Raw genomic sequence first — 13,447 nt, 5'->3', positions numbered from 1 at the left:
GGGGGATCTGTGGATGGCACTGTTATAGGGAGTGGGATCTGTGGATGACATTTATAGGGACGGGGATCTCTGGATGACACTGTCATGAGGTGGATCTGTGGATGACACATATAGCATAAGATGCTATATAGTGTCATCCGTATACCCCCCTCCCCATAGCAGTGTCATCCACTGATCCCCCTCCCCATAACAGTTCCATCCAATCCACAGATACCAGTCAGTTCCCTGGACTGGAGAAGATCGTCTTAAAGATAGGGAGGGCTGGGCATTCAGGCATAGTCTTATACGGCGAGTATAGCCCAAACCTTATATTTTAAATGGAAAAGTTGGGGGTCGTCTTATCTGCCAGAAAATACGGTAAATTTGTTTGGGCCTTGATAAAATTTACTAAATCTTTTACTGAAAAATATCAATTTCTGTGAAGTCTATGCAGTCAATTTGGATTCCAAAGTTTCCCACAAACTCTGGAATTTGGGCTGATAATCATCAGGGGGTGAGGTCCATATGGGATCACTCTGGGGGGCTGCCTCAGCTGTTGTTCTGGGGCATCTCCAGAACAACAGTCACCGGGAACTGCCTGCTCCCGGTGACTGCATTTGATTTCAGACCGGCACAGGTAAGGGCTTTCCTGTGCATTGCCGGACGGGTGAGTCAAGATGGCAGCCTGCAAGTGTTCGTTGGCGTACACTGCAAACTGACCATCACTGGTTATGAATCCCTTCCTTGCAGATCACTTACACCCATACATGGTGCTTGTCTCCCCTGGGTCGGATGGAGTCTTCCAGCAAGACATTGCGACCTGGCTAGAAATGTCGGACATTGATTGGAAGAGCATGAACAAGCCTTCCTAGTACTACCCTGACCACCTAGTTCCCCAGAACCCAATTGACCATCTGTCAGACCACCTCAATTGTTGTGCTCACTCTAGGGATCCTACCCCACGCACCCCTCCAGCAGCTGTGGGATGTGCTGCAGTCATCATGGCTCCAGATACCTGGGACAACCTACCAGGACCTTACTGAGTCAGTCCTAGCCCATCTAGCTGCTGTCAGTGCTGCACACAGTGTTTATTCTGTTATTTTAGCTGATGGTCAGAATAATGTGTAGTAGTTTGCTTACTTTTTTGTGTCTTATTTGTAGTAAATTTCTGATTTAAGTAAATTTTGTAAAACTCTGAGCAGCACCAAAGGTATTTAAGTACTATACTGAGCTGTTATCTTCCGTAAATCCTTTTTTTTCCAAAATGGCAGACTTCACCAATGTGACCTTCTCACATGTATCTTTTCGTACATCATTTTAAGTGGATTTCCCTTTCGTGATAGTAATTACAGTAAAAGAACATTTCACCTGAGTTCGATGGTGCTTACTGGCAGCTAAAGTTTTTTTTCTTCAGTATTTTAGATACCCAGCTAGGATACCCATAAAGATGTAACACGACTAAATTAATAGCACAGCGCCAGCTATGACAAGTCGAATGGCATGGCTCATATTACATTTTATTAGGCCTTTAAATTTTAGAGGAGCGAATATTTCCTTCACATAGTGTTTTCTGGCATCGAGATCTGTGCAGTAGGGGCTGGCCACAATTTATCTGCTCTGTCCCACTTGAATCAATATTTTAAGACATAAGGGAGATGTTGGCATTCCACAATTTGTGAAAAATCGTTTGAAGCCAATTCTCACTGCAGGCAAAGCAGTTTGTGCTTCGTCAATAGAGAAGACATTTAATTGGGTAAACTATGTCTGTCTATTTAATGAGAACCATCTGTGTATGACTCTTATATGAATCCTTTGGAATTAGGTGGAATATGGGGTCTGGCTTTTAAATAATTACTTGCGGTTTTTAAGTGGGCTCTATTGCAACTTAGACAACATCCCTATATGTTGTGTAGACTTTGTCCTTCCCTTATTTCTTGTAGCAATGTAGGGGCATAACCGAAGTTATGAAGAGGCGCCTGCGTCTCCATATTGTAGCAGCTTGTGCCTGTTGTCTTCATGTTACACTGTCTATTCTCCACCCCAGCAAATATGTACTAACCTCCTGTCGGGTACAGACAGTCATTTGTTAACTCCACCAGGACGGGAATGGTTTGTACAGTGCCGCCATTGGTATAGGAGGTGGTCATCAGTTTGAATGCATCATGATATTATATTTTAACTGAACAAGGGCCAATGGACAATCCAAATGTATAGGTTAGATCCAGCACCCAACTATGAAACATAACTTTTAATGTTAAATAATAAAACTATGGTATCTTCAGTATGGAACATTAAAAGTTCTGTTTTATCGTTGGGCTATGGATCATATACATTTGGATTGTCTATTCCAATACATTTGGTCTGAGGAAGGATCCATGCTTGCTCTGGCCTGTTGCTTAAATTGACTAAAGGTAACACCAGTAGGGCTTCCCAACGTATACCTCTGGTATATGCCACCGCTTAGCCATACATTGGCATACCTTGCCCATTACCTTCCATGAACAAAGGCTCCCAAAAATGTTTACCAGACTGTGCTATCTCGTACAGCTGAAAAGAAGGTATACAGGTATGTATCTGTGTTGACAGAAGTCAAAAGGACACTTTTGACCTCCTTCCCCTGAATGGAGCCTATGTTTAAGCTTCTGTGTGGACCAGGAGCTTTCTCACAGCATATGTGCGCTTAGTATAGACTAAGGGTGAAATGTTGTTCATATGGGTTAAAGTGCTGCTTCTTTTTGTGTGTGTATATGTTTATGGCTATACACATTTTTAACTGCAAGTACAATTCTATTACAAAAAGGGCATCTGTCAGCAGATTTCTACCTGTGTAACTGGTGTCTGTATACATCCATTCATATGTATGTATACAGCAGTTATTTCTGATGACGCTTGTGCTGGCATGTTTCCCATGAATAGTGTCTTCAATTTCACTGTATGACTAAGGGCCCATTCAGACGGCCGCAGTGCTTTGCGGATCCGCAAAACACGGATACCGGCCGTGAGCGTTAAGCAATTTTAAATAGAAAATGCCTATTCTTGTCCGCAAATAGGACATGTTCGATCTTTTCCACGGAGCAGCGGTACGGGATAACTGATGCTGTCCGCAACTTTTGAGGGCCCATAGAAATGAATGGATCCTCAGACCTTGCGCAAAATTGCGTAACGGGTGCGGATCAGTTCATACGGCCGTGTGAATGAGCCCTTAGAGGAAGCTCTTACTTCCAGGTAAAAGTTATTCGTGCTGTGCATTGGATTGTGGACTATAAATATTAACTCTTTGATGAAATTGTGCATATGAAATATCTGGATCTGCTCTGTATTTCAGCTGCAGTTGCCATTTTAGTATTTCTGCTAATATTGCTCTGTTCACTCTAGTGTCATTGTTTCCATTTATAGCATTTCAACGAATCCTAAAATATCCCATTGATTTAATGTGGGGTTTGCCAGGTTTATGTTGAGTTTTCAGTATTTCTGTTGGCATCAGTAGCGCTGCATACGTTTTTTCTCTTGTTGTCAAAAATACTGGAAAACTTAAAGGGGTAGTGAAAGAATGGGGGGTTTGGCAACCCTCCTCACTTGGCTGGAAAAGGAAGCTTAGCCGGCTCCCGGTCTCTCCCGGCCTGCGTTGCTCCATTTGGCTCCCTCGGTGAAAACTGTGAATGGCTGCAGGCGATGTCAGACTGGATGTCTTTGGAGAAGGAGCCCAGCGGAGCATTGCAGGCCGGGAGGAGGAGGAGTGAGGAGCCAGTGGCGGCAAGCAGGTAAGCTTCCCTTTACAGGTTGGTCCAAGTGGGGGGGTTTGCCTCCCCACCCCCCTTCTCCTTTCTTGCACAACCCCTCTGAGAGATGCCCTATATTTTTGGCCAGCCCGGTGTTTTGCTTGAAGGGAAAACGTAGTATTAAATTGCTGCTCTTCACATGAGTGAGTCTGCCAGAATGGGAGTTGCTTTAATACAGCGGCTTTTCGCTTGGGATTTCCGTGGATGACGTACAGAATCCTATGGACGAGGGTTATCTTCATAGGACAGCCCCTTTAAAGTGGTTTTCCGGTCTTTTACTATTGATGACCTATCCTCCGTGTAGGTCATCAATATCAGATCAGCTGTATGAGGAGACGGCGCGCTCAATGCGCACATGACGTCGCCCTTCTCTCTTCCTGTCCACTGCTGCTGTCTATAGCAAAGACCATAGATCGCAGCAGCGGACAGGAAGAGGCAAGGGAGACGGTATGCGTGCACTGCACACGTTGTCTCCTCATGCAGCTGATCGGCAGGGGTGTCGGACCCCTGCCGATCTGATATTGATAATCTATCCTGGGGACAACCCCTTTAATGGTAATATAAGACCACCCCTGATCAAATCCAAAGAAATATTTTAACCACAGTTAATATGGACGGCATATCTGCTTCAGATGCTGAATTTTATATTTCCTGACTATAAAACCAATGTTGAAGTTGAGCTTTTTAACTGGCTTAGTCTCGTATTCAGTCTCTGCATCATTCCTTGTTATCTTTCTCTAAATTGAGCTATACACAGATATAATATAGACGTGGGTGTTGTTTGGCGGCAGCTTCTCACCCCCTACACATTGTTAAAAAAATATATATCGTGCACACTCAACCGATGCCTATATTTATGGCCAGCTTAAGCTGAGTGATCCAATTAAATACTTATCTTGCATTACCTATTTTGGTTCGTCATCAAGGTTTACTCCCATTCTAATACATTTTGTATACTTTTGTGTGACCATCCAAAAGTTCTGAATATTTAATAATGTAGTAACCCATCAGGTTGCAATAATACTGGTTTAGAAGTGCGATTTTAGGAGTAGGACCAGTGGTTGAATCTTGTTGGGTAACGACTTTGTGTCTCTTCTATGCAACACAGGTAAAGAGTCAGAAAAAGCCAAGGACCGATATGACAAAGCCACTATGAAACTCCACATGCTCCATAACCAGTACGTGCTTGCCCTGAAAGGAGCCCAGCTTCACCAGGATCAGTATTATGATTCCACTCTCCCTCTTCTACTGGATTCTCTACAGACCATGCAGGAGGAGATGATCCGAGGCCTGTAAGACATCTTGTTATAATCATTTTGGTTTGTGCGAAGTCTCTTATGTGGTAGATTTTTTTATTCAGTTTTGTAAAAAAGAGGACCTGTCACCATAAAATGCAGTGCAATCTGACACCACCATGTTATAGAGCAGGAGGAGCTGAGCAGATTGATGTATAGTTTTGTGGGGGAAGATTCAGTAAAACCTGTAATTTATACATTTACATGTATATCCTGTGAAAAGCTATCTGTACATGAGGGAGGTGTTATCAGTAGGGATGAGCGAACTTGTGTTTAAAGTTTAGCGGACAAGGCTCGGGTTAGCTAAGAATTCCGTTATGTATTCCGCTATCACGGACCAAAAGTTATGGTCCGTGGAAGCGGAATCCAGATCAGAGAAAAATAGCTTGTTCTTGAGTTATCAGACCTCCTCCCTTTAAACTGAACTGACATTCTTTCTGAATTCTGTGATAAATTCATTTTGACATGGAGATGGGCTGTCTGCTCACTGAAGGCTCAGAGTACCTTATCCGATATAAGTCTATGGAGAGGTGAGGGAGGAGAAGCAGCAATGAAGGTAGGGCCAGAATCTCCTGTCTCCTTGTAGTCTGTGGGCAGGTATCATTATAGCTAGTCTCCACTCCCCAGCTCAGAGATAAAGCATGCTGCTTGAAAATGTCAGATACATGTCATATAATGGTCAGAAATGGTGTTATCTCTCATTTATACACATATGGCAGCTTAAAGGGAACCTGTCACTTCAAAAACGGATATAAAACAGCCAGCATTACCTATTAGTAGCCCCCAGTTTGTTAATAATCGTGTGTTTGATCCGGTAATCTGATGCTCCATAGATTCAAAAAACGGTTTTAAGCGCAATCAGCACTTTCTTGCCCGTCAGCTTGCCTTCAAGGGGGCAGCGGCTTCCTTGCCTCAAGTCAAGGTAAGCACGCCCCCTAACCATCCCCTCTTTTGTTAAGAGGGGGCGGTTAGGGGACGTGCTTACCTTGACTTGAAGCAAGGAAGCCGCTAAGTCCCGGAAAACCCCTTTTAGATTACGTTCACACTGCTTTCACAGGCTCCGTTCAGTGTTGTTCTTCCCTCCGATGTGATGAGGGAACCCGAGAGACCTCATGACAAGTCAGTGAGGTTATTTTGGCTTTTTTTTTTTTTTTTTTTTTTCTGTTTATAAATGGAAGCCATAATGGTTGTGTGAACAGAGCCGAAGAGAGGTTTGGGGTTTTATTGTTGCCTATTTAACAAGTAGGGTCCATTCACATGTCTGCAAAATGGGTCCGCATCTGTTCTGCAATTTTGCAGAACAGGTGCGGACCTATTCATTTACTATGGGGCTGAAATGTGATGTCCGCTTCCGCTTTTGTGGATGCCGACTTCTGGATCTGTACTTCCGTTACGCAAAAAAATAGAACATGTCCTATTCTTGTCCACCATTGCGGACAAAAACAAAATCTATTTTCTATGAGAGTGCCGGCGGTGTGCAGTCCCAAAATGCGGAGCGCACATTGCTGGCGTCCTGTTTTGCGGATTCGCAAAACACATACGGACGTGTGACTGGACCCTTAGTGTCCTGTTATACTTCATTTAGTCTTTATTGTACTTTCTAGAACATACCGTTTAAGTTTATAACACTTCTTTTTAGTTTTCTACCTAACCTTTTGTATTTTTCATGCACCTGTTGAAATATGGAAAGGTACAGTGGCGATCAAAATTAGAGAACACACAATTTCCGACATGTCAAGGTCCTAGTGTAGTCCTATATGAATATATCCTAACATGAGTAAAATAGCAGTATTTTAAGATTACTTTATAAATTGTATTTATTCTAAAGCACAGAATAAAAATGTAAATGAGTTAATTGAAAAAGAACACTGATAAAAATTAGAGAACACTTACAGATACCTGCAAGTTATTGGTGTTAATCTGGCAACTGATGCTAATTTCCTTAATGATCTGACAACCCCTATATAACTGGCCGCCTAACTTTCCAGTTTTCACTGACTTGGCCAAAATGGTGTGCCGTTCCAAAGTGACTGAAACCCTCTGGCAGCAGGTTGTCCAGCTGAAGGTCAAAGGGGTGACCCTAGTGACCATATCAGCCATAGGAAGAGAAGTTGGTCGTTCCAAGTCTGTGATTTCTAGAATATTGCATCTTTACAACATCACAAACTCATTCAAGTTTCCCAAGAAGGCTGGTCCACCCTCGAAATACAAATGCAAGAGAGGACAGAATAATGCGGAGAATCTCCATGGATAATCGTTTCAACACTGCAGCTGGAATTGCTCGCCCGTTCAGCACTGACCAGGGTAAGGATGTGTCTTGTCATACAGTGTCTCGACGTTTAAGAGCATTTGGACTGAAAGCCCACTCTGCAGTGACCAAACCTCTCATTAGCAGTAAGAATCAAAAGGCTAGACTCACCTTAGCTGAGGACTATGTTGTGTGGACAGAGGAGTAGTAGTCCAGAGTTCATTTTAGTGATGAAAGCAAGTTTAATTGATTTGGGTCTGGTGGGAACCATTATGTTCAACAAACTGGAGAAAGACTGAACCCAAATTGTGTAAAGAAGTCAGTGAAAGGTGGAGGAGGAAGTGTCATAGTTTGGGGAATGTTTTCTGCAGCAGGAGGTGGACTTCTCATACAGCTACATGGCAGAGTGAATGCAAGTGTGTATCAGAACCTTCTTCAACAATACATGGTTCCTTCCTTGCGTTCATCACTCAATCAGCCAGCAATTTTCTTGCAGGACAATGCCCCATGTCACACAGCAAAACGGGTAAAGCAGTTCCTTGAAACTGAAAACCTTGAAACAATGAAATGGCCGGCCCAGAGTCCTGATCTAAACCCAATAGAAAACCTTCATAGAACTGTTAAAGAGACTGGAAGAAGAGTGGACTAAAATCCCACCGGAGCAGTGTGAGAGACTAGTGATGTCCTGTGGCCGACTGTTGAAGAGACTGGAAGAAGAGTGGACTAAAATCCCACCGGAGCAGTGTGAGAGACTAGTGATGTCCTGTGGCCGCAGATGTGCTGAAGTCATTCAAAGCAAAGGCCTGTACACTTCTACTGATTGGTGACTGGTGTTACCTTCAGAAAATTTTGTTAGAATCTTTCTCTGTGCTACAGTCATTGCTGTTCTCTAATTATAATCATCAGTTTTTTTGAAAAATAAAGGTTTTATGTTGATATACTTTGGTTATTTTGGAAAACACTGTTCTAATTGCATGGTGTACCCCTTACAAAAGATCCTTCAAATGATGATCAATGTAGATTATTTCTGAAAAAATCAAGTGTTCATAAATTGTTCTCTAATTTTGATCGCCATTGTATATGTACTGAACACTGAATATGTTCACTGAACTGGACGTGCGGACTAAACTTTTCTTTGTTATTCCAGCAAAGGGATCTTTGATGAATATTGCCAGATTACCAGTCTTGTGTCTGATGAAATTGTGGCTGTGCATAAAGAAATAGAGATTTGCGTCCAAGAAATAAATCCGAGCACAGAGTATGAAAACTTCATTGAGAAACATAAGTAAGTTTCCTGTTTTAATGGCTACACTTTGGGAGGAATTTGCCCCCCCCCCCCACCACCACACACACATACACTTGTTCTCTGGTGCCGAAATGGTGCAAAAACCGCGTGTTTGCGACTTTTTAAACAACACTGCGACAAAATTTTGGCACAGGTGGTGTTTCTATGACGCCTTTGCTACTTTCTGAAAAGGGGGCATGGCGAGGGCTTGTGCGGGAGCAGGGCCAGGACAGTGCTTTTTGTGTCCTGTAGGAAGCGGGTGAACTGTGCAGTAGTTGAGGACAGACATCTGGTTCTCTGCTTTGATTGGATTTTCAATCCTTCTTGTTTAACTAATTTCATTACTGCTGAGATGCTTATCTGCAGAAGCCTGCTAGGCCCTGATGCAGTAATTGGAGCAGGAGGAAAAAAGGAAAGTGCATTAAATTGAAAAGGTGCACTTGCTTTAAAGGGAACTTGTTGGGAGCTTGATGCTGCTCGAACAATTTCCGACACACAGGACCCCTCCCTCCTGATCAGCTGTTTGAAAAGGCAGCGGAGCTCACAATAGCGCCACAACATTCTCGCATTTTTCCCCTAAGCTGAGTGGTGACATGTTCATTGGTCGCATGGCCTAGGCGCAGCTCAGCCCCGTAGAACTAAATGGGGCTGAATGCGATACTAGGCACAACCGCTGTACAATGTCTGGTGCTGTGCTTGGTGAGCATGGAGAACACAGCGGTGCTCACAGGAGCACCGGTGCCTTCTCAAACAGCTGATCAGCGGGGGTCCCAGTTGTCAGCCCCCCACCGATCAGATTCTCCAGAGGATAGGTAATCAATATTTAAATCTCGTAAAACTCTTTAATACTGGATGATCTCCATACTACTGCAGTGTCTGCTTTACGTTCTACTCACAACCATTCAGACTCCCACCTACACAGGGATCAGAAAAAGGTACCAGTCAATGAGCAGGGCCTGCTAAGTTTATTACTCCATGATTATCCTCTCAGTACGCATTAATACTTGCATGTTATTAAGATAACATTACTACAGCAGGCATCCTGTGGTGTTCATAACCAGTTTCACTGATTCACTGCAATGGGGAAGTTTGCCACATTGTTACTGCATGTAAAAACCAGCGCTGGGCTTTTGCCTGTGGTATTGCGATGAGATTTTCCATAGAGGCCTTTAAAAAGCTGTGACTGCTATCTAGTAATTATACACTTTTACGCTGCAGTTTTCTTGTTGTGGAAATAGTTCGGTTTGAGAGTTTTTTTGGGAATTCCCTTACTCGAAATGTACTTTTCCTGTTAGTCATTTTTATTGAAATGGTACTTTTCCAATTGTTTGCATACAGTAAAATATAAGGGTAAATCATTTTTAACACAATATTCAACATGTTGCTATTCTCTTTGAAATGTAGTCTCAGTGCAGCAAACATTTGTTTCGGGATATCTGAATGTTAACATGTTCTGTGTTTAATTTCTTTTCATAATAGGTCACCAGAGACCAAGAAAGAGGACATTGAATTTGACTTGTCTTTACTTGAAGAAATTGAAAATCTGCAGGCTAATGAGATCATGTGGAACAGTCTCACGGCAGACAGCTTAAATTCAATGTAAGATATCTTGCTTGTAGAAATGTAAAAATTTTTTCTTTTCTTTTTTTCTATGCAGCTATTTTCCGATGAGCTGCAGTTTCTTTCTTGCGTAAGCTCCAGGTAGTCACACCATGTAGTCTACATACCCGGTCAGATGATCACTGTCACGCTTGGAGGTAGTTTGCCGTGACACTTTCGCCGCGCATGCTGGTTGCCAGTAGCAACGTTTTGTATTGCTTGCGTGTGTGCTTTCCCTTTTAGGCTGTTACCCTTCCTTTCTGGTGTGCTCGGGGTTAAGGTGTGAGCAAGGTGGAGCTGGGTGTTGTCTAAGGTCTCTTCAAATACTGTTGCTGTGAGATTTAGATCTTGAAGTATGCCTTTGTATGAAGGAGCTTGCTCCTTTCTTAGATGTTATCTGAGGGCCATCCTAGTTTGACATCAATGTAATCTGCGATGTCATCCCCTTGTTTTCTCTTTTTCTATACCTTTACCTATCCTCACTTGTTGTTTTGAGTATGGTGTGTGATGTACAGGGTGTTTGTTGTATGTCATTTGGTTTTCCATGTCTGGTCTTTTGGTGTTTGTAGTCCAGCATGGTTGTTTGACATTTCCCCTGTTTGTCTGTACCTCCGGAAGGGGGTCCCTGGGGTTCCCCAGAGGGGTAACTAAAACTCTGTTAGGCAGCGCTGTCTGGGTCCGCCATGCATCTTGCCGCATGGTGGTCCAGGCAGTTACTACTGCTCCTGTGTTTGGTGTTGGTACTGAGTCCAGATTTGTGTGTTTGGGCTGCAGTGCTTTTCACAGGATCCAGTGGGTTGTGGTGCGGACGACTTGTTCCTTTTAGTTGTTGTGGGCAGGTATGTGACGTTGTGGTCCAGTGGTCTGTTGTCATTCTGCCACAAGACACTTACCTGTCGAGTTTGTCCTCTGCATACTGTCTGCTCCTCTCCTTGCTGTTAGGCCTGCAGAGATTCCTGATCTTCCGTGTCTTAAAAGAACAGGTCGTCTCTTGCCCTTACCTTACTACCAGGGATCATCAGGGTTAGTAGGCTCTAGGTTTCCTGGGTATGAGCCGTCCTACCATCCAGGTCCGCTCATACGGTGAGGAGTAAGGGGCGAGGATTAGGGACGCTATATGGGGTGACCTGCTCCCTTATCCTTGGTTTCAGGCCTGGTGGTATTCCCTCCTTCCCCCACTCCCCACACTTGACACTGAAGAAACCTCATTTAGATTGTTCTATCCATTTCTTTTGTTTAAAATGATGCTTTCGCTTGGCCAAACAACCACTGCAGCTTTGTGACAATTTGATGTTGAACAGCTTGCACTGAGATAAAACGGTGAAAACTTAAAGGGAATGTTTTATAAGAAAATTATCTATTGTTTAGTTCACGTTTTTATGTTAGCCATATTTTTTTAAAGCATTTTTGGTGTTTATTTTTTATTTTCCATGTCGCTATATTTAAACAAAAAACATAAAATCCTGCAGTTTTTGCACTGACCACTAAGCCTAATAGTAGGCACCACTTCTTGGTCTGCACAGGGCTCTGTACTACAGTTATCTGCTTATCATTACAGACACTACTAGAATGAAAGCACCTGAATATACAGATAACACAGGATCCACTATTCAGAATAGTTGGTTGTGAAATCGTGTCTAATACTTCCTGAACTATGTACAGGTCACAGAGCATGCCTAGAAAACTCTCATACACACGAACGTATTTTCTTTCCGTGTCCGTTCAGTTTTTTTGCGCACCGTATGTATGCAAAACCATTCACTTCAATGGGTCTGCAAAGAAAAAAAAAAAAAAAAGGAAGTTCCTTTGTGTGTATTCTGTTTCCGTGTGTCCATTTCGTAGAAATATATAAGATGTCCTGTTATTGTCCACATAACAGACAAGCATACGACTGTTCTGTTAGGGGCCATTTGTTCCCTTCCGCAAAATACAGAATGCACATGGATGTCATCCGTATGTTTTGCAGAGTGCAAAATATGGTTGTGGGCATGCACCCTAAATCTATGAGGTCAGCTCCTGTCCATTGTGTCTGTGGCCTATGTGGCTGCCGTAGACAAATTTTCTTAATACTCAGGAAATTTTACAAATGTGTTAAAATATTAATAAATAAAAAAATCTGCAATCAGAAAATAAAAACAGAATAGAAAAAAAAAATGTGTGGTGCTATCTGGTTTTAACCGGCAGAAAAAAAAAAACATTTTGTAATGCAACATCCATTTTTCTTGTGGAAATAAGCTGCCGAAGAAGTGTTTGGCAGCGAGATCTTAGCTTCTCCCCGTTAAGAACATATCCACACAGCTGAGCCAAGCGCTTATGGGGGTTCTCGGAGAGGTCAGCCGAACATTCCTGTCCTAGTAAATAATTGTCTCCCCTATGAAATGAGAATGCCAGAGCATCTTTTCTTACAGCTGCGTTTTGCGGTGCTTCTGTTATTCCTGCTAGAAATGTAAATTGTATTTGACAACTATGTGTTAAAGTTTTACTTGCCGAAGAGTTGTATCCCTATACATTCTTACACAGTCAGTATCAGACTGTGTAGTGACGGCCCTATTCACTTGGGCTAGGATTAGCAACCTCCGGCATTATAGCTGTGGTAAAACTACGACTCCCAGCATGCACAGTTTCTTGTCAGATCTCCCATAGAAGTGAATGGAGCATGCTGGGAGTCGTAGTTTTACAACAGCTGGAGTGCCGGAGGTTGCTGATCCCTGGACTAGGGCATAGTGATCCTCAGTACCCCGTACCCTTTTATAATGATAGTGTCACGTTCCGGTGTGGAAGGGAAACGCCACACCGAGCATAGGAGGGAAAAGGGTGAGGGAATAAGGCCTGGAAACTAGGAAAGGAGATGGACACTTCCTAGTAAAACCCCTAGTCCTGACTAACTACCAGTATGAACAGACCCCAGGGGTAGGTGAGTTCATACACTGGAATACCTAATGTCCTAACTCACCCTAGAGGACCCTGGTACTAATGTCAGGACTGAGACAACCTGTCCCTCCAAAAGGAAGGACGAAACAGGAGTCTCCCGCAGGCCTTAATACAAATGACAGGGAAATGGAACACACAAAATAACTCAAACAAAATACAAAAGGGAAAGTAAACGCTTAACTTCATGTGGCTATGGCAGCACCAGGAACTCAGCCAAGATCTACGCACCAGCTATCCACAAGTCCAACAGAAGCTATAAACCGCATAGCATAGTGGGAGAAACAACAATATATAGAGAAGGTTAAATGACCCTAATAGCCACACCTGGGGA

At 43.0% G+C, this 13,447-nt stretch overlaps 1 protein-coding gene across 3 annotated transcripts in view; it reads left to right on the top strand.

Annotated features, from left to right (window-relative positions):
• Nucleotides 1–13,447, top strand: part of FER (FER tyrosine kinase) — a 239,241-nt gene that overhangs the window by 72,437 nt on the left and 153,357 nt on the right. For all 3 annotated transcript variants that reach the window (XM_044275952.1, XM_044275953.1, XM_044275954.1), the window contains 3 exons: nucleotides 4,867–5,050; nucleotides 8,449–8,586; nucleotides 10,066–10,185. In XM_044275952.1, coding sequence (XP_044131887.1) covers nucleotides 4,867–5,050; nucleotides 8,449–8,586; nucleotides 10,066–10,185 — 442 coding nt within the window. The remainder of the gene's footprint in view (nucleotides 1–4,866; nucleotides 5,051–8,448; nucleotides 8,587–10,065; nucleotides 10,186–13,447) is intronic.

Source organism: Bufo gargarizans, chromosome 1 (assembly GCF_014858855.1).
Source record: "Bufo gargarizans isolate SCDJY-AF-19 chromosome 1, ASM1485885v1, whole genome shotgun sequence".
NCBI lineage: Eukaryota > Metazoa > Chordata > Amphibia > Anura > Bufonidae > Bufo > Bufo gargarizans.
The sequence above is the reverse complement of the archived record's forward strand: the minus strand, read 5'-3'. Positions and strand labels throughout refer to the sequence as shown.